Source organism: Perca flavescens, chromosome 4 (assembly GCF_004354835.1).
Source record: "Perca flavescens isolate YP-PL-M2 chromosome 4, PFLA_1.0, whole genome shotgun sequence".
Lineage (NCBI taxonomy): Eukaryota > Metazoa > Chordata > Actinopteri > Perciformes > Percidae > Perca > Perca flavescens.
In genome coordinates, this window is record NC_041334.1 from 22,726,475 (window position 1) to 22,749,298 (window position 22,824).

The following is a 22,824-nucleotide window of genomic DNA, read 5'->3' on the forward strand; positions in this document are numbered from 1 at the left end:
TATAACCTTTGTGAAGGAAGAATTCACTGCAGGCGGTTGTGTTAGACTTCCTTAGTTTGAGATGGTCAGAATAAACTCCATTAACTGAGGGTATACATGAAAGGGTAGAGAGAGGGGGGAATGATAGGCAGCAAAGGGCCACAGGTCGGAGGCAAACCCGGGCCTGCTGCGTCGAGGAGTAAACCTCTGTATAAGGGCGCCCGCTCTACCAACTGAGCTATCCGGATGCCCCCTGCAGCTATTTTTGATTTGCAACTCTCATATTGACCTGTTCTGGAAGAAGGAGGCTTAGAGAACAGAATATACATAAGATTAAATACAAGTCATCTGTCTGTCTATAGGAAACCTCTAAAATGTGAATTTATTTTCATGGAATTTAGCGTTAGATAGGTCTTGGACCAAGGAGAATAAAAGTTTTAAGAGTTCTGGACCTTGGATTTCTGCCATTAGACAACACATTTTATCTATAGCCATGAAATCCAGTGAGAGATTTGATTCCAAATCCTGTGGTCCATGTTTAGAGGCCCAGGAAATCTGTTCCATTTAAAATGTATGTAACATAAATTACATCTTTGGGTGTAACGTGCAGGTTGGACAGTTGTTCAGTGCTGGTGGAGTTTGCAGCTGTTAGCTCTTTCTTTTCTGACTCTATAGTACATTTGCAAAGTGGCGTTGCACTGTGGTATTTTGTTATTAAATTAGGGCCATAAGTGGTTATTTGAATACAGCTGTGCAAGCTTGAATATTCTTTCCACAGGGATGATGTTATCCTCCTGTGGTCTCAAACCACACTGTGCAACACTTAAGTAAATTTTATTGGGAACATTCACAGTGAAATTCAGTTCTTACATCTTGTGATATTGAATACCGTGTTACTAAGAGTTATTATCTTGCATCACAGTATTCCCAGAATGCACCTTCACACAGATAACCTACGGTTCTCTGAGAGGCAGCATTGCTCTGTGAAGGCTGAGAATTGAATCTTAATAATATTACTGAACACACTCACATACCAACATTCAATGAGTGACACCAAAACTATATTGTCCGGCAAATCCAGGGATTTCTTAGCCATCAAACAAACAAACCAACTGTCCATTTTGAAATTGTCAGAGCATTTAAAAGAGCCACATGTATTACCATGCTCCCTTATATCTTTTCCAACCAGTGCTCACTAAAAACTTATATATGTGAAAATGCAAAACTATATAAAAACTGGAAAAGGCTATGTGTACCTGCAGCTGTAAATGTCTTGAAACAGTTGAACCTGTTAAAATGTCTTAACATGACTAGTTTTCGGGGAGTTTGAAATGTCTTTGTATGGGAGTAACTGCTAAACCTGAAGTAGTTTTAGGAGTTGAAGTGCCAGCTTATTGAAAGCAAGAAAGTTGAAACACTGAAGGTAGTTCAAGTGTCAATGGAAGTTGAAATGTAAGCATGAAAAGGAGTTAAGTGTTGGTTAATGTTGAAGGAGTGAAAAGAGTTCAGGTTTCAGTGGAATTTGAAATGTCTTCAAAACTGTTGAAGTCACTTAACCTTAAGCTTCAGTTAAGGTGAAATTGCTGAGAGGAGTTGAAGCATCAGTTGAAGAAATAGATTTAAAATATGGTTAAAATCATCAGGGTCTATTTGTGAATGCAAATGCCCTATAAAAAAATGATAAAACACTACATTAGACTTCATTGTAAATAGTCTATTACTGAATAAAATTCAACAACAATATTTCAACTAAAACATGGCTCACATTTAACAGAACCAACCTAACAGCAAAAACAGGCTTCTTTCAGTGTATAAAGCATGCTGACACTTCGAATATCCCAAGTGGTGAGACCTTTTCAAACAAGCTCATCAGCATTTAGCACGCCTGGCCAAATGATTTCTGTCTGTCAGACACTTTGAGTCGCTGCCCCACGTTTGGGTTTGGTATTTGCCAAGTCAGACCATCGATCGGCCCCAGTGTTTTTCTTCTGTGCCTTGGCTCTTTAGTGGTGGGCTACATCACAGATGCCTTGGCATCTTGAGATTTAAACCGAGCACGGTGGCCAGGCCTTCAGACTGGTTTGGGGACTGGAGTGGGAAAATAATATTGCTGACATTCACAGAGATCTAAAGGTTTGTGAAAGGCAGACGATGGAACATTTGTTTGCTTCAGGGCACTGACGTTTCTTGCCAACACAGAGGTTCTGGGCTGAATATAAAGCAAGTTTTCCTTTGTTCCTTAGAAATGGCCTTTTTTAGCAACTGACACACATGGTGTGACACTGATCATAAAGTCTTCCTCAGCACGATAGAGAATGAGGCCTCAATTCTTCTTAGTGTCTTCCGCTTGGGCAAGAGTGATGCAAAGCAGTGCACAGATGCTAGTCCGCAGGGCTTGTTTAAACATGCAGAAAAGGTGACGTATATTCAAAAAGGTCAGAAAAGGCCGTTGGGTTTATATATGCTGGACAAAGTAATGGGGGGAAGTGTCATATACTGAAGACTTTAGACTCTGGTTACATTGGAATTGGAATTCTGGGGGTATACAACTTATATTTCTTATTTCAGTTGTAACTAAATCAAGCCATGGGTGATTTATTAGTAAACTGTCAACTTGTAAGTCTTACATTTCCACAAAACCACACAATTATTATTATCTTCCATGAGCTTCTGTCAGACAGGAGCTTTTGAAAATGTTCAACCTTTTATGTCTCTCTCATTTACATTCATTCAAAACAAACATTTTTGTTGCCACCTGCTGTGTCCTCTTTCTTTCACTGACCCAATATTTTTCCATTTGAATCAACTGAAGCCAAACCTTTCTAATACATTGCACATGCACTTTCACATTAATTAAAATGCAACTAAAAGATACATTTCAACATGCTTCAAGGAATATGTCTTAAAATTGAAATAAACAATACATATTAATAATAAACAGTTTTTATAATAATGTGATTCACATTATAATGATAAACATTATAGCCTACATCTCTGTTGATAACCTTTTGTCACAAAGAATAAAAATCAAATACTTCTAATATAGAAATGTGGTATTGAATATTGAATTGAATTTCTATTACATTTTAAAACACCATGCTTGGCTGTAGAATTAACCACATTTACTATTTGGTTCATGGTCAGTTGTGGCCTGACATCGTCATACTCATAGTCAGAATATGAGTCTGATGCTGCTCCATTGGGCTGGGATTATGGGGCATGTTTCAACCGAACCAAGAAAGAAAATGCCTCTGCACTCAATTGGATAGACCTACAACCAATCAGAGCAACGGAGCATGTGACGTAGGAAGGAAGGCAAAAACTTCTTTCCAATCAACAAATGCCTTGATCGCGGTTCTCTTTTAAAATGAACGCGCTGTCGATATCTTCTATACCAGACGCGATGGCGGAATCTACACATCTCAATTCTCCAGCGGCAGCCATCTTTGTTGTAAACAAATTCAACCCAAGCTCTCTTTGGTGACGTGGTTGATTACTGTAGATCATCTGTCCATCATCGTATAAAGCCCACCCTGACAATTTGATTGGTCCGAACAGCTCTGGTTCGAGCATAGTTGCTCCACAACGGATCAAGTCCAGACCGAACTTCCCGACCTCAAATGTTGTGGGCGGGGCTAAGTTCGGCTGGCATCCAGGCTAGGTCACTTGAGTGACTTATCCAAAATATCATAAACATCATCAAGATTCAGCTCCCAAGAGTAAGTACTGTTATTAGTAAGGTATGAACTAGTTGGGTACCATGCCTGTTTCTTTGTTGTTGTCTCTGTTGTTACTGAACGCTCCCTCTCCAACACGTTAAAACACATTTGTTTGTTTTTCTTTCTTTTTTTTATCCCCTCAGTCTATCTATAATGTTTATAAACGTTTTTGTGTACCACACCTCTTAATATCCCAGTTATCCTTCCTATATTTTTTTTCAAATTCCTTTCTGATGGCTTGTAATAAACAACCGGCATTGTTTAACAAGTTTAAGACCTCAGACATTCTATTAGCAGGTGTTCTTTCTTATGATGCTGAGAACAAAATAGTTTTAATAAAATGTAACGAAATCATTATCTCTGGTATATTGTTTTATTTTTAACCAATTAATTATATTGAAGTAAAAAATCATTGGGCCTCTTTCATCAAGTATGTTGCATCACGACCCTGCAAGCTAACTCTTCCCACAGGACCCTCTGCGGAGTTTGCCCGTCAAGTGTTCAAACATGGCTTTCATCCTCTAGCAGCTGGGAATCTACTGTTGGTGTTAAATGTCACATCTACATATGATTGATCTGATTCAAAGTTTATCCTCTGTTGCACTGTCGCGCTGAATCAAGATCAGGCAGGAGGGTGTGATTACAATTTAAGAAGGGTTGGTATTTTTAGATATGGGACAAATTGTTTTGTGCCATCGGCCATCTTATCAATCACTTATGATGTGAAGATCGAGCAAATGCTTAAAAGATGTACGCTGTCTACTTTGATGTCATCAGTCAGGGATTTTGCTGATAAACATGCTCCCTGGTTTGTCCAGTAGTTTGCTATGCTAAGAAAATGACTGGAGTAGCCCTGTAAATAACAACTATTGTGGCTGTAGTCTTTTGACTTAACTCCCTCAAAATATACAGATATACTGTAAGCACATATGGCACTGCCTTATAAGCTGCTTGCTGTAGTAGGATTCAATAACCCAAATCTCTCAGGAATCACACCAGTCAGTTTTTGAAAAAAAAAAACCTGGGTGGGATAAAAATAGAAATGTATTTCCTGCGTTCAAAAAGCAAACTGGACATACTTTGATACACTGTAGTGTTAAACCTGCTGCTGACATATTTGTTATTGGATATTATCAAAGCAAAGTCCAAAAGTCACATGCCACAAATTGTAATTTTAACTCTATTAGGACTACATATTGCATCCATAAAGCTCTTTCCCACACTTAATCAGATTGGATATCTGTGATGTAGCTCTGCTATATAGAAGAAAAAAGAACACACACACACACACACACACACACACACACACATTTCATTCTTTTATGTCGGCTAAAATATTCCAACAATTTGGTGGTGTCTTTTGTTGAGATAGACATGGAAATTAAATGAATTTGCTCCAGTGTCCTCTTGAGGGATTTTCTGAAAAGCAATCCAAGAGGCAATTTTGAACCATTCAAGTATGAGTCGAACAATAGAGTGGGGGCACCTAACCAAGGTGCAGAGGTTTGGGACCTCTCTGAGCTAATGAAAATGGGAAAGATAAAAAAAAAAAAAAAAAGGCTTAAGACTTAACTGCTTTATTCAGCTCAGTGACTTTTAAACAGTCCTTGTTCATTTGTCAGGGCTGAATAAGTCTGTGTAAAGAGTGTTGTTACTTGAGTGACACCTGGATTGTTCGTACTTGTAGCCACTACTGTCACTCATTATGCCGTCAGCCCCTTTGAACCGCTTTTTCCGTTCAGGGATTTGAAATGAAATGTAGACAATAAAGGGGCTGCAGAGATACTATGTTCCATCATCCCCCCCTCTATGTGAAGCAATGGGAATTTTAGAAAATGTCTGAAAAGACTATCGTACTATTGAAGAACTTCTATTATAGTTTTACTGTGTTGACATTCAAAAACACCATGTGACAAAGCAAAGCATTATTGGATATGGTTCGAGAAGTGAAGGGAAATAGATGAAGGGAAAGTAAATTGCTATGGAAAGGAGGGTCCATGCCACTGATGGAGTGGTATCCTCCATAATCTTACAGATTACTGTCATTAACACACAAGGAAGCGCTCAAATGTCACCCTGAATTACACATTATTTGTTGCCACTGAGTGCTAGTGTTGGCTTTGCAGTGCTCCTTGATTTCCACATTTAGTAGTTAACACAGTGTCAGCAGATGGTCATTTCAATCCAAAGGTCACTGTTGCACTTTTTCTGACTAAAATTCTGAAACTCCATCGATTTTACATATCAAAGTCTGTTAACATGTATTGGGGAGTACTTCTGCATATGTGAAAAAAAGAGGAGCTGCGCAAAATCTAATAAATTGTCTCGAGTGAGTCAGCGTCAGTTGGTTCTGAAGACTACAAGTTTGAGAATGGAAAAAAAAATAAAATCTGAGGCCTCTGTAGCCTGCTCCTCTTCTCTGCTTGAAGCTAGTGGCTCGAGGCTTCATTAGTCACTACTAGCATAACAATCCAGAATCTACAACTAAACTGAAAGCGATCAAGTTGTATTGTGGGTAATGTAGGCGCCAGGTTTAGACAAGGAAGAAGAATGTGTGAAATTAAAATGACAATATCTCAATAAATCTGTCTAAAAGTGTCCATCTTTAGTCAAATGTTATAAGATTGCAATTTAAGTCCGCTGAGTGCAATTTAAGTGCTCTTTTTTTAGTACCAGTCAGGGATCAAATTTTGGCGACGGTTCAATTCCATTTTCCAGTTTCTGTTTTTTTCTGTGTTCAGAAAAACAGCAATGTCCTGTGGGATAAGATAGAAGGCATGGCGTTGTAGTCATGTTATCTGTAAGAGAGACAGTCTCTGTTCCCTGCAGCCATGGAAAGCCTGCCGTCATTATCAACCATCAGGTGAAGTAATTTTAACTTACTGCAGTTGGTAGTGTCCCTGCAGCATTTGGCACCAAATTATATCTTGGTTTTCAATTACAAAAAGTTTGAGTGGATACTCAAGCTTTGATGGATGTTATAGGCCTCAAGCCTTTTGACATTAGTTGTATTTTGAAGATGTATATTGCAAATAGATGTTCATCTGTGAAACCACACATCAGCCACAAACCTCACTAACTAACACTGGAGGAAAACGCTTTAAATTTAACATGTGAAAGTTGACACCGTGCAGTTAAAGGAAAGGATCCTAAAGGAATAACTTATGCATTTAACACTGGTAGCCTACTAAGGTCGTCTTATATCCATTTGTAAAGACAAGAAAACTCAAAGAATTCTACCACTTTCCAGATGCAAAAGTAATGTGATAATATAATTTGCATTGTAATTACTAGAAGAAAACATACAAACTTGCCTTTAGAAAAAACAGGCTAGGATTAATTTAGTGTCCATTTTGTGAAAAATTTAGCAAAATGATTTTAAATTTGGAAAATGCATGATACTTAAAGGTGGCCTGTGTTTTTTTTTCTTCTAAACAAACAAATTTACAGTCAGTTTTGCTCACCAAAACACATCTAACAAATGGGTTGAATGCATTACTGTTTTCATAAAATGTTTGCAAAGCAGTCTTCTTTTCCGTCTGTATTGGTGCATTGCTGTGTTTCTTGGCATGTTACTGCCACCTTTTGGTCATTGGAATAGTGGGAAACCATTGGCAGGAATGTGTATCGCGTGTTTGTGCCTTCTCGTACACATACGTAAGATTAACAAAACAGAGACCCACTCATGGAAAAAACGCTCCATACCTCTACTAGACTGTGTTCTCTCCCAGTCAGATATGTGGCCCTGACAAGGCAAAGGCAAATCAGACACTTGTAACAACAACAATATTTTGTAACTGACATTATCTTGCTAGCTCAGATGCCAGACTATCTAGTCTTGTATGCACATGCATGAATACACCCTGGATTTATGTGTCTAAATACTCATTTGAAAATGGGGACATGTGGGTGTAGTGTAGCTCTCGGACAGATGAAACAGATAAGTTCTTTTGATCGGTACAAAAAGGACACAAAGGCAAATTAAACTTGTACCTTCATTTTAGGACAAGTATTCCCATATTAATATCCTTTTATCCATTAATATCAGTAATAATTACTATTATTTACATAACTTTTTAAAATCTCATGTGAAGGGCTCATTGCATGAGTGGATACTGATCTCCAGTCCCAAATTTGTAAAAATGCATGTCTCCTTCAAAAATAAACCAAGGCGCTCCGTAGGTCTTAAAAAATGCCTTTATTTTACATGGCAATTTTAAAATGACCAATGCGTTACGACTCACATGTCTTCATCAGGGTCATTCACTGCAGACAATGGAGACTGATATTGTAAGGAGACATGCATTTTTACAAATTATGGAATTGAGATCAGTTTCCACTCATCCAATGAGCCCTTCACATGAGATATATTTGTAAACACAGTGCACCCGGAATGTCCAAAGAGCACCTGTTGTTGAATATAAGAAAGACCCAGCAGCACTTCCACTCCTTTGTCTGCATATCATGCGGATCTGTTTCAGATCAATTTCGAATCAATTGTTGCAGAGTTACTTGTCTTGTACGCCTTTTTTTATCAATATATTTTGATCTGTGATTGGTTTAATTGGGGGAATGTTATTAATTAATATGGTTTTTTTGTGTTGTTATGCTGCTGATGGTTGAATAGAAATAGCCTGAGTGGTGGGTTTAGAGTTGCTATTTTTCTTGTTCACGTGGAAATGTTAAACTATACTTGTTGTATCCCTAAAAACAGCCATGTTTGCAGATTATCTAAATCCAGTAAACTACAATGGTTGTGAGCACTTATCTACCACTTTGTCTCATAAGCTGTCTTCTTCACTGCTGACAGCATCAGTGTTCAGTTGCTTTTGCCTTTCTCCTCAGGAGACAAGGGGCCATTGTTGAGGCAGAGGTTGTTGTTTGTATCCGTCTCTATACTCAGAATGATCATTTGTCGTCTGTTTTGCTCCCATCTATCTCCCCGTAGGCAGCAGATCTTCATTTTTCTCCATCAATCTTTCACGGTCTTTATCTCATCTAGGCTGACTCTTTCGCTCTGATACAGGAGGTGCAATGCCACCTGGGATTTGGTGTCATTTCAAACTTTGCTTCTTTTAGACACAGTCAAATGCTGGGAAGGGTTTTGATTTTATTACCTTAGTTATCTCTGTAACATATTATTCTCACCACCACATGAAAGAACTCTATAGCAGATCAAATGAAATTATGGGTTGGAGCACCTTGCAACATATTTGCACATAAACCTAAAACATATTTAAAAAATGATGAAATATTATCTCAACTAAAATTCCAATGAGGTGACTCTAATACTTCCTTCATTACATTTACGTTACTTTGTGATTTTACATGAGCAGCATTTTATCACTTCCTCCCTGTGTTACTGCACATGTCTAACCTGATAGGCTTGGCAGTTACGGTGTTATCACCATTATCCGTAAGGGACAAGCTTCTCTGTCAACATGTTTTCTGTTTGACAGACAGCCTGTTTGCTTCTGTGGAGAAGTGATTCTTATCTGGACACTTACAGTTTTGCTATTCTCTGTTTCATACCTTTTGTAAGTTGCATATCTATCTCTGGGTAATATACTGTTGTTCAGACGAAACAAAACAAGTTTGGGCTGTGAGACAAAGTGCTGGGCATTTATTTTATTGTTTTCTGTTTATATAGATTACACAATTTATTTGATTAATAATATACATAATTGACTGATAAATTGAAGATAACCGTTAATTGCAGGAACTAATTGGAACATAACAACACCTTTATTACACACAGAGTCTGTCATTTTGGACTAAGGATATAGTATGCATTTGTGGGCGTTCCTCAACCGAGCCACCGGATAAAGGGAGATTCATGAAAATTCAAAGTAGATTCATCCAAAGTCACCTGGGAACTCTTAATTATAATTCTTTGTGTGTTGGGAGCGAGTTAATGCTCCTCTACAGAAGCACCACTCGTAGCTTGTGCATAAGATACAGTTGGCTTTATTTGCATGTCAGGTTTGACTTTGGTTATTGTGCTTCTACAGTGCCAGCACTTTTTTCCTTGTTGAACACTCTTCTGGTGACCAAATGTATATTTGTCACACCGTCCCAGAGTGCCTCTTTATGCAACTATAAAATATCTCCGAGCGCGCTTTGGTGCTGTCTTCCCCTCCAGCTCACTGGAGAGAAATGTACTCTTCTTTTTGTCTAACATTGAATTGCGGCTCGTAAGGGAAATTGCAGTAAAACAGATTAGGAAAATGCATACTTAGTATCATTCCTTGACAGCAAGACTCACAATTTAACCTTAAACATTTAATTCTTAAGATAAAAAAGCTGTAAAAAAATAAATAAAAATAATGGGAAAAACATTTATTTTTGTCATTGACGTAAACAATGTTTAAATATACTCTTTAACTTGAAAACACAAGCCCTATTCAAATTGATTATAGCTTATATTTATCATAATTATAGGAAATGATGTACTGACCCTGTGCACGCCTATGTTTTCAGCTGCATCTGGTTTATTGAGTTAGTGTAATTGTCTTAACTGGAAATATCTAAAGATATTGTTCTTCGGCAATCTGCATTTCTCTTTGAGCTGTTGAAATGCACTTTGATAATCATAACCTGTTAACACATTAACTGTTATTTTACTCTAATTGCAATGAAAATTACACTAAGCAGACCCAAATGATCATACCTATATTACTAGTCAGTCTTTCATATCGCTGTGACCCTAACACAGTTAAGTTTGATTGCTTAATTTGTTTTGATTAATTAATAAACACAAATAGCACTCAAGAAAAATACGTTTTTTAAAGGTCCAACGTGTTTCATTATCAAAATCTGTTTCCCGTTCACAAACTTGTCCTTTTTCATGAATATTTACCACCACCATCTATTCCAAGTATTCCTTTTGGCTTGGAATTTTACATTTGCATTCACATGAACTGGGGTAGACACTTATGCGCCATCTTGAAATACATTAGCCGGTAAGGGACATACAGGACATAATGCTCTGCCTTTTCCGTTTTTGCTGTCACATGATAAACTCGCAGGTGCTGCTAATCCTGCTAATGGGTATCGTAGCTTCCCGGCCCCTGCAAGTTTGAACAAGGAAACATGGAGGACCACACGTATTCAAAATCCAAATTTTAGGAACAGGAGTCTTCTTCTTCGCCCAGAATAAGAAAACGGATATTGAGAAGAGCAAGAGACCGGCTTTTTGAAGCGTGAAGGCTACCGTAGCTGTAATACGTACTTTTGAACTGCGTGGTTCGAGAGAGTTGATTGCAATATATGATCTCAACGCTAGATGGGAGAAATTCCTACACTTTGGACCTTTAAGATATGAAAGAACTTTCTAGTAGAAGATTAGACTAGAGATAGCTCAAAAAGAAACAACATAAGAATAAAAACAATAGAGTAATGAATGGAAAGAGTATAAGAAGCAATTCTGACACCATTGCCTATTAACAATAAAAGCAAGATATATTTAGTAAAATAAGTCATCTTATATAAAAAAGTAGTAATGTAGTATTGCCAATAATATTGAAAAGTGATACAAATGAAATATTGCATGTTGATGTTATTGTTCTCAGTCCTTCCTGCAGAAGGGGGAGGAGTTAAACAGTTTTATGTGGCGTGTGCACCTTGTTGTCTATGGCTAAAGGAGCTCTGATATGACTCTAGTGTGTGACATGCAGGGAATGAGAAGCATTGTCCATAACACTCCTCAGTATCCTTCTCTCTGACACCTCCATGACCAGGAATCTTGTATTATGCTCTAAAAATACCCTGTACAGTTTTACTTATTTATCCAAGGGTACATATCTGCACAGAGTTCCTGTGCAGAAGTTGTTCCCTAGGCTAGGAACCTGGACAGAGAGGACACTAGCACATCCTTTTCTTCATGTTGAACCTTCTTCACCAGTTCCCTCAGGACTTCGCTCAATATTTAAGCTTTATATGGTCTCGCATTGCCAGACCTATCTCCACATCGCTGGGTGGCACTAAGCCCCGGATGCAGTGATGGTGCCCTTTAAAAAATAAAAGTAAGCGGAGATAGCGGAAGGGAGGGACCACACGCCAGATGTCAGGCTTTATTCCATCACTGTACATCCGGTAAGCCAGACTAAGCTTTCTATAACCCATTTACTGAGCTTACTTGGTACCAGGGCTCGACATTAAGGCTTGTCCGCTTGTCCAAGACAAGCAATTTTTTTGTAGGGCAAGTGGAAGAGAAATTTACTTGCCCCACTGGACAAGTTAAAACAAAATAAAATGCCCTGTTACTTCACGTTATGTGCCACTCATTACGTCTATGTTCTTTTTTTTCTCCCACAAACCGCTAACGTTAGACCCAGCGGCAGTGGGTCTGCGGACCGCTAACGTTGACCGGACCGCTAGCTAGCTGTTCAGTTCATTCTCTGTAAGTGATGCTGCATAAAAGCACGGCGGAAGCAGCAAGCCAACCAGACGGTGATGGTTAGCTAACGTTAGCTTGCTAAATCCGCCTTAACGTTACCCCGTCACCACATCGTTCACAGAAAATGACCCGAATAATGCTGTCACTCGTGGCGATAGCAGTGTGCTTTGTGTGGATGAAGCATGAAGTTCAAGTACCTCAGCTCCGCGACTTGCCAGATTAAATATCCAGTAATAATCAACTGTAAAGTAGCTACACCATTTAAAGGATCCCTTGGTAAAAAAACAAAACACGTTTGTTTCTACTGTTTCAACTGTTTGGATGCTTTCAACGGTTTGTTCGAATTCTGAATTAGCAAAATTATAAAATGATAAATCTTGGTGGACTTTAGTGACACAAGATGTCTGTAAAGACTTAAAACCAGCAACATGAAGCTTAGATGATATATCCAATTCTACTTCAGTTTCTTTCTTTTCTTCAAATTTTGAAACAATCAAAGTAAGGTGAGGTCATGTTCCGTTGGCCCTTTAATTTCCCATGTCTATTCCCTTAATAATGCTACAATGTAATAATGCTTTCATGCCTGAGAAACGAAATAATATCTTTCTGTCCAAAAATATTGCCATTTATGTGCCGTGGAGAATGTGAAGAAAAAAAATCACCTTACTATGACCCTGTTACTCTGGACTGCCTGAAGTGTTACACTGGGTTTTCAAGGCCCTCATACTGCAGGAGAAGAGTATGAAGAAAATCAGACAAAAATCTATAACTACACTATCCTCAATCCCCTACCCAATTACAAAAGCCTACTGTTCACAGTTTGTCTTAGCAATTCCACTGCGGGTCCAATTATTTGCTTGCCCTCTGTCCCAGGTTTTCTATAAGACACAGACAATCTAACCTCACTGTATAGCTAGGCTCACTGGGATAGACTGTTTTGTTTACTCCCATTTACGCTCCATGTGTGAGTGCACAAAAAATTAAGATGCTCTCAGCTCTTATTATGAATTTAAATAACACTTGTAGGGCTGCTGCTAATGATTATTTTCTTTAATTTAATGCTGATGATTTTCTCGATTAATCAATTAATGAATTAGTTTGGTGAATAAAATATCAGAATATATCAGAATATTATCAAGATAGTTGCCATTGCCAATTAACTTTCTCTCAATCTCAATTGAGTATTCAATTGATAATTTCAGCTCTAAACATTTCTTATGTTAAACAAAAATGTACATTATGTATACAAGTGCACATCTGGTGCTTGGGTGGTGACTGAGACCCAAATCCAGGCCCCTTTTGTGATGCTTGCTGCCCTACTGCTGGGCTGTTCTCTCATTTTTGCATACACATATTATTTCATCTGCCTTTCTGTACAGCTTTGACACTGGGGTCATATTCTGGTCAAATTCTTAGCTAAATGTGTATTATTTACTGTACATGCTACTGAAATAAACTAAATATATAACAATGATTTTAGGCATTAAACAGATGCAGCAGTTAAGTTATGGTTGTTAAATGCAAAAGATATGTCTTGGTTATGTCTTGATTCATAATTTAAGCTAAATTTAAAGTATTTTATTTTAAAACAGTACCCTTGTTATTAACTTTCTGGAGAACTTCCATTAAGCAATAAAAACAGCAAGTTCTGCTAAGAGCACACACTGGGAGAGTGAACCCTCTTGCTTAATATTATTCTATTCAGAGTGAATTAGCCTTTAGCATTTTTTTTATTCTTCACTCACTTGTCTGGCATCACTGTTGGTCTGAAAAAGTCAGAAGTACTCACCCCTCCACCCCCTGCCAAGGTGCAGTTTTACTTTTTCATCAATTAATTAACTTGAATGTGCTTATGCAGCTTCTGCTTTCTGTTTCTACCAGTGATTTATTTGACAGTGGGTTCATTTTTAGTGGTTATTCAGTGGTTAGGCAAACAAAATAATGGAAAGAATACATGAAAAACCTTGAAATAATCTGTTACAAAGGCAGATGCACATATTTATTTAGCTTTGAGCGGAAACCCAGTATAGTATTTAGTATAGTAATAGTTTTCTATCTGAATACATAAGTTAAAAGTAAAATAAAGTGTCAAGAAACCTAAAATCATGGGGGCATCGGTCACAAAATCCAAACAATTTAATGTGGCAAGGAAAGCAGTTTGTTTCAAAAATCATGACCACTGATCATGGACTGGAGACAATTGTAAGAATTTAACCAATACCTTAATTTAAACAAAATAGAGCATCACAGAGAAATGATGGGGCAGCCTAGTGGCTTATATTCAAGTCACAATAGCACAAACCATGGGTGGCAGAGCAGTAGGCCCTGATGAGTTGTTTTGTCCTACTTACATTATGAGAAAGCCAGAATCTGTTTTTGAAGGTCTTGAAGGTCTCATTAGGTCCCATTATTGTGTGATGTTTCTTCATTTCCATTGTAAACTCATTTTCCATTTCCCATAATGGAAATAATGTTCCAATGACATGAGACTTGGGGCCAGGACCCTAATAAACACTGCGAGGCAAAACCCAAATTGTTGTTATGAATGCCATTATAAATTTTGGACATCTTATGTAGCCTGCTGAATCATCAGGAAAACCTCGCTAATTCTTAGCAGGATGTAGGCTGTACAGGATTTGTATAAAAGAGCCCCTCTCTCTGTAAGGTGCTCAATGAATTACTTTTTAGTTTAGCATTTCTATTATTGTCCTTTAGGGGTAAATGCAGTGCTTTTAAAGCCCATCCTTAGCATACAATGCTTTTTGTGCTTTGATCTTTTAAGTGTGTCATTAGACTGTTGAGTCGGCTCTTATTTGGTCAGTCTTATTCTACAGCACTGTAATTGTTAGTTTCTCTTCAGTCCTTGGTTGTGTAACAGTCAGCACCACCCAAATCAAATGTCTTGTGCATCCATTGTACTCAAAAAAAAGAAGCAAAAAAACATTGTGACGAATCACAATTTGCCAGTGAAATATTAAGGCTGTACCCCTCTATGTAGCTGTTGTACCAACAGTGTGTCTGCACTATACTTCAATTTCACATTTGATCATTTTTTGATAGAATCTGAAATGCAAAATTTAACTTTGTGTGTGTGTGTCTGCTTGTATGCATGCACATAAATATGCAATATGTAGCAGTAGCTGATTAGCCAAGCCAATGAGGATACACAGACGTTCCTGTAGGAAATATGCACCAGTAGTTGATGCTGCTGACATCACTGAAACTGACAATGTTGTTCCTGCAGACAGCAGTGAGAGGAATGACACTGCTGTCATAATTGGGCTGAGAGACAGATGGTGAGCGAGATGATAGGCTAGAGTATGAAAATAAGTCAGCTGTCTCCTATAAAGAATCTATCTTGTGTGTGTCTGTTCAGTCTGCAAGCCTGCTTATCAGATCCTTCGTGTGCGACGTTCCTGTGCCATTAAACAGTAACCTGTCACCACTTCCACTTTCCTTGAAACTGGGAAGTCAGTAAGGTGCACAGGGACTATACTCTTATGATCTGACAAGAAAGAATCCTAATCTGATCAGTTTCAACTCTTGGAGAGATGTCATTAATATCACATTGACAAGAAATTATTCATGGTCTATATTACTTTGGCTAATATAGTTCAAACCAGTGATGAAACATAGGGTTCGGAAATGCAGGAATATGACGAGGTGTAGTACAGAGGTCTTCATCACCACAATACCATGATTCCATTCTCAAATGAATGTACACAAGCCACACCCTCTTTTTTTAAGATCAGATCAGATTAGATTAGACATTTTAAGCCTTTATTTTTTCATAGGACAGCTGAAGACACGAAAGGGGAGGGAGAGGGAGAGTGACATGCAGCAAAGGGCCGCAGGTTGGAGTCGAACCCACGGCCACTGCGCCAAGGAGTAAACCTCTATATAAGGGTGAGCTATCCAGCCGCCCAGCCACACCCTCCTTTAATAAGTAGCTTTATTTTAAAGTATCTGTGTCATGACTCACTCTGAATCCTTAGCCTTTTTCACCATAAGAAAATGATATTTCTTATGGTTTAGTTTGATGAAAAATATTACATCAGATAATAATCAACATTCAGGTAATTTATTCATTAAATTTCATCAAACCAACAAATCTGTTACATTTAGGCAGCAGTAAAATAGTAGGCATAAGGAAAACTGACATCAATTTTAGCAAATTAAAACAAATTAACTTTAAAGGATTGAGATATTGCACTGTAGCTGCAATGTGGTTCTTGTTTTGCTTGACATTTAGCATATGCCAAAAGGGTGAAAGAAACAGACATTGGATGTGCATGCACGGAATAACAAAACATGGTGTATGAAAGGTTAATGAGCCCGGAGAAGTGGAGTGGTCTCTGTCATGTGAGACTTCCCACTTCTGGAGGAGGGAGGCAAGTAATAGAAGAAGAACAGCATTTTAAACAGAGGCGGTGTTTGGAGGCTGAACATTCATGAAGACAGATCTAAGATGTGTTGCATGTGGGGTGTAAAGACAAAACAAAGAGATTAATGTTAGTTCAGGGGATGGAGTGGTGAGGCTCACATATGAAATCAAGTCATTTTCACTCAGTCATTGGACTTGTGGGATTATTGACATGTCTGCGCTTGTATCCTACTATGGTGTTTTCTGTAATGGACAATGTTAATAAGTGTTGATGGGACTCTTTTTTTTTTATCTCTACTCTAAACTGTCAAATTTCTTGTATGCACAAGTACACCTGGCCAATGAAGTTGATTCTGATTCTGATTCTGACTTTGCACCTTCAGATTTAAATTTGCATGTATATGACTGAATTGTGCCTTTTACACCCAAACTTGAAAGGAAACACGTATTTTAATGTTATGTATTACATTTGTTGTAAATCATGAATTTGCTTTTTATTCTCGCCAATTTAAATGATCTCTCTCAGGAAAGGAGGCTGTGTGCACACCCATTCCTTCAGATCTACAGAGAGGGTCAGATCCAGTTCATGGCCCCCTTGGCCCGTCAGGGAGATTTCTACGTGCCTGAAGTGCGACAGGTAGAAAGGAGGCTGTCAGAACAAGAGGAATTGCACAGTGACTCAGAACTCTCAGGTAATTGTATTTCATGCCAAATAAGCATGTACATTTTTTGTACTTACAGGTAAACCAAAGAGGATTCAAAGCCCTATTAAGTTAATCTACGCAGGACCACAGGCTTGCTTCTCCTTAACAACCTTTAAACAACAGACATATTATCATTGATATGGTGAATGTGTTGGCAAACAGTTGCCATGCATGTTTTTGGCCACCTGGCAACTTTAAGTCTAATATTTGCTCTCTTTATGGCTTTGTTTTTTTGGTCTACCAACTCCTGAGTGAAATATAAGATTACATTTTCTTCGTCAGTTCTATACAGTCAGCTACTTTCTGATGGCCATTAAAGCAGCATGTTAAGGCACCTGTGTTTTGGCTTCAGCACTCAGCCATGGCAGTTGCCGCTTGGGTGAGACCCAGGAGAATTGGACCTTGTTTCTATTGCTGTTTTGTTTATGAGCAGCCCCGCAGAAGCAAACTGTGATTGACACCTTTCTAGGTGTTAATGAAAAGCCCAGACACAGCAGCTTCTGGTGAAAGTGTGCTGCCACTCACCAAGGGGCTGTCCACAGCTATACAGACACCATATGGAAAACTTGCTTTCAATGTTAAAGAGGCACAAGTACTTTAGCACAATTCCACTTGACACTAATTTATCCTCATGAGACATAAAAGCTTGTGAGGGAGTGTTTTCAAAAGTCATTCCTGGTTTAAGCAAGATGAAGTGAGTATAATCATGAGTTGACATGAAGTGTGAAAATAAGCCTTTTGATAACAGCCTCATAGCACCTAATTGCTACAGCTTTGTGGCAGAGGCCATATTGTTCAATTCAATTCAATACAAGCAGACTATACAATGAATCCAAATATAGCCCAGCTGACACTCAAAGGACACAAATCCATGGTAAAATAACAGCAAAAAAAGCAATCACAGGGGGTCGCATATTACAGTTTAAATTTCATTTTGAATGTCAGTCAGAATGTTGTTTACAAATGCAATACAGGTAAGGATTGGATTATGAAAAACAGAAAATTAATAAGAAACAATTTTAATAATAGATTATTTGTTTAACTCATTCATCAAGCTAAAATATTCTCTGTTTCCAGCCTCTCAAAAGTAAGGATTTGCTACCTTTCTCTGTTTTAAAAGTGAGATGAGATACGGTTGATTTCCACACATTGATATCAGTATGAACCTCCACCGTTTGGTGCAGAGGTGTCTCCACTGAGGAGCACAGTGCACAATGATTGATTTATTCAGGGTGCATTCGTGTCCACATCCAACTTAGATTTTGGAAAATCTACAGTACTTTTTGAATTACCAACAAATTGCTTTTGTATTATTCTCAAACTGCCAAAAGTTCCATTTATCTGCTCAGGGATGATGTGAGAGATGGTGCCAGAAATGTAGTTATGAGATTATGTTATGCGCCAAAAGAATATTCCATTAACTGTAATTCATCTGTAATTGTTGCCTCTCCAAAAGTACTTGCGTGCAATTCCTCGTCAATAATCAACTTTAAATTGAAAGTAAAATGAGTGATTTTGCACTGAAACTTTTTTTTGTCAGTTACCTCAACAGGTGTTGTACGAATAGGTTATTTATAATTTATTTTTCTGACCCCTCACACTTAGTGTCATATTTCCTAAGGAATCCATACCTCAAACATCTATCTGGATCTCTACTTTTTGCTACAAAACAGAAGGAAACTGACTGAAATGTTTTTATGTGTCACATGTGTGGTGGGAGTGGAAATGACATTTGGGTCCATGACTGTGAATGATAGTGTGACAGGCAGCCATGCTCCTGTCACAATGGGATCAAATAAACCTGGTCAGTGGAGCATTCGGGACACTGGAGGCATCGGCCCATTAAAACCACCCATTCGCTTCCCACTACTCCCCACATACTGACCCCGTCTCAGTGACCGGATCAACCCCCAGCCTCCTCACATGGCTCCTCTCTCTGTCATACAACAGCAGGCTAGAAACATTTTCTAACATAGTTCACTCTTTGGAACCACACAATTCACAAGTGAGTGGATGTAGTGCCACATTTAGTTTTAGTTGGCCATTAACATTGTTAACTCTTTGTTAGTTGTCACCGGAGCTATTTTAAAATCTTGCGGGGCAAATAAATGTCATATCTCAAGTTTTATCAAAGCAAAGTAGTTGAGTAAAATCTGAAGTCCAAGTCATGTCACACATCATCAAATTGCTAGTCTTTAAGGCCGTAAGGTGAATGTTGACCATATAAATGACACAGCATTTAACATTTTCCTCCAAAGGAATAGTTTGACATTTTGAGAAATACACGTGTTCGTTTTTTTTTTGTTGTTAGATGAAAATGTTGACTCATTACCAATCTCATATCTGTCTGTCTGCAAAATAACGGTTGGCTGACGATGGGTGATTTGATGGTTGCCTTACATGATAACAAAAACACGCCAAAAAGAAGCCTCGCGTTTTGCAACCTGCTAACGCGCTGTCCAATCGCGGCCTGGCTGATATTTTTAACTGACTGTAAAAAACATTCTTAAAAATCTGCCTATAAGCACCTCTACAGCTCACTAACTAGGTTATATTTGTTTATTTGTGTACAAACAAGAATGTAGAAATAACTAGTTGTGGTTGTATGAAGGATAACATGCTGTAAATATTTCTCGGCCTGGAGCTGTGACTTCCTAGAGTGTTGTCCTCACCATGAGGTTGCCAGGCAACAAGCAGAGACCAATATTAATACCAAGGTAATTAGTTTGTTTGAAAGTGCTGGTAGGCAGATTTCTTATACGCTGGACAGAGTCAGGCTAACTCCCTGATTCCTTTATGCTTTAAGCTTCTTACTGGACATACATGAGAGTGGTATTCTCAGGCGTATTTTCCAAAATGTTAAACTATTCCTTAAAAGCTTTGTTAAAAAAAAAAGAAAATGATTTGGCATATTTGCTAAAACTGTCACTATATCCTGACAGTAGTACATGAGACAGATTATTTAAAAAAAATATCACGTTCCTCTGCCTCCTCTATGAGAAAGTTTGCACCGACTGGTGGGCAGTGCATAGTTTTGGCTCAACTGTTTTTCGGCTCTGATTGGTTGTTTTCCTTCGGGCACAGTGAATCTTGCAAATGCCATTAGGTGCAATAGGAGGAGGATCACAGATTATCTGTCTCATGTGATACTGTCAGGATATAGGGCTAGTTTCAGTAAAAGTTACCAACTGCAGCTATAACAGTGGATGTAAGCCTTAATATGATAATTATCTTTATCTTATGTTGGAGTTTGCACATTAATTCTTAACCTACTCAAATTCTGCAGCATCTTTCTCTGTCTCATTCCAATACTAGTAGAATAAACTGTTACTCAGACACATGTAAAGAGCGATGCGCCACTAAAGCCCTCCAATCAAATGCGACAGTTTTCCCTTTTTAAAATAAATTAAGATTAAGATATTATCCCTAATGTGTATCTTTCAATCCAAATGCGATTTTTTTTCTTCCCCCCATTGAGTGATTACATTTTGCCACTTGCTGTAGATGTTCAACCAGCAGAGGAAAACCAACACGAAACCAACGTCGTTGCTCTATCACAGCTCCGTATGCATATTATTCATGTTTTATTTCATAAATTGTTTTTTTTCCCCTTGGCTCCATCTATCACATGCACATGAGGTGGGTGTAAATTAATCAATGAGGGCTCGGGGCTAGATTCAAATATGGATGTTTTTATTTTAATTTTGAATGCATTTTTATGAAGATAAATAGGAGTTCATTCTATATGTACATTGTGTTTAGCACTGATTTGTATGCCTTACAATTTATTTCCCCATGTATACAGCTTCTCTTCCAAAAGGTGAAAATAGTCATAGTCCGCTGTACGCAATGTTATTGTCTGGAATAAATAATATATCATCCATTCAGCTATGCAGTTTACATGCAATTCAGTTCTCTCTTGTTCAAGCTCCCGTGTGTGTGCTCCATCCTGGCCCCCATCTCATATTCACTGTCAACAATGAACTGATTTCCACTGCAATATCTCTCTCATCTTTTCTAAGGGGCATGTGTGACACAACAGCATGAGCCTTTAGGTCTTGCACTATATTAGAAAAACATGTTTGGCCTTATAACTCCCAAACCGTACATCACACATAAAAAATACACATATCCACGCGTTCCCTGCATTCAGCTGAATCTCCTGATATAGGCCACGCCCATTTCCACCTAGACTTTTATACGCGAAAAATCAAATCATCTTTTTCAAACTCCTCCTAGATCGTACGACCGATCTGCACGAAACTTGGTACGTAGCATCTCCAGACGACGAAGTGCATTATTGCACACACAGCAGCAGGCTTAGCACACATAAACCTACAGTATTTCTTTATAAACATAGCAAAGTTGCTCCTGATTACATTTTCAGAGTAATTCATGTTCTGTACTATTTGCATGTTGCTATGTAACACCATTTCCTCTTTTTGTATTTTGCTTCATACTTTTTACGTTATTTCTCAATTGAAATGCACAGTGGTAAGAAGATTTAGTTTGTCAACCTGTCATTCTGTTACAAATCTCAGCTACGTCTGATAATTTGTCCCATATCATAATGTGTTTATCACCTCTAACATGTTGATTAGCCCCCTTCTGACTTCTGTCAACTGTTTTCATGTGAAAGGTTAGTTCTTGTGTGTGTCATCATCTGGTCTCCGGTATACAACAGGCTGGCTTAGTGTAAGGAGATATTGATTTAAAGAGTATTGAAGAGTGTTATGTGGAAACACTCACAGCCACATAAAGATCGACAGAATGGCACACACAGGGAGGAAATTTAAGGAAAAAAATAAGATTTTATTAACCTGCAAGGGACAAACTAAAAACAAGTGCTTGTATTTACCACTCCAGTTAAAGCGCAGAAAACCTTTTATCTTATAAAGGAGTTTCTAATTAACAACATTTCGGTGCACTATTTTGAGTTATGACTTTAAGTCGCTGCACAAGGTGTTGCTGCTCATCCCATGAGTTGATGAACTCGTTAACAACCAGAAAAATGTGTGACAGGCACGATGTACAACACCCACCCTTCCATGGATAAAAGGGAAAGAAAGCATTATTTCCCAGCTTCTACATTTTTGGAGTTGAACTTTATATAGATTTCCTGGTTCCTTGTTAATAATCATCCTAAATTCAATTGAATGTGCAAGATGCAACAGCTCTTGTCATTTCTACACAATTTGTAGGTTTTCATATACATTTATGAAAATATAACAATGGAATACAGCATGAGCAAAAAACAACCTGGATGAGTAAGGGACGTGAGCAAGGATTTGCCTTCTAATTGTAAGGACAGTTAAACTACATGCTTGCACTACGTTTAAAGAAAGGTTATCTCCGTGATCTTGCTTGTATCCTCCAGTTTGGTAGTTTTTTGGTTTGATTTACCATCAAAAACTATAGTACAGTAAACGTATAAGTTATGGATCATAGATAACAGAAAAGTGAAAACCTGAGAGTCACTGCAAAGGTTTAGTAGCTCTTAAAGGCATAGTGCGTAGTTTCTGCCGCCCCTCATGAGGAATTCTAAGTAATGACAAACGGTCGGCGCGTCCACATGATACAAGTCTTCCGTGATCGCGCACGCAACCCCCACCCCTCCTCCACGCAGTTGCTAGTAGCCAA

The 22,824-nt window shown here is 38.2% G+C and overlaps 1 protein-coding gene across 1 annotated transcript in view; it reads left to right on the forward strand.

Annotated features, from left to right (window-relative positions):
* tex264b (testis expressed 264, ER-phagy receptor b) overlaps positions 1 to 22,824 on the forward strand; it is a 36,306-nt gene that overhangs the window by 9,760 nt on the left and 3,722 nt on the right. The window contains exon 3 of the mRNA XM_028576018.1: positions 17,007 to 17,172. Within this exon, the coding sequence (XP_028431819.1) occupies positions 17,007 to 17,172 (166 nt within the window). The remainder of the gene's footprint in view (positions 1 to 17,006; positions 17,173 to 22,824) is intronic.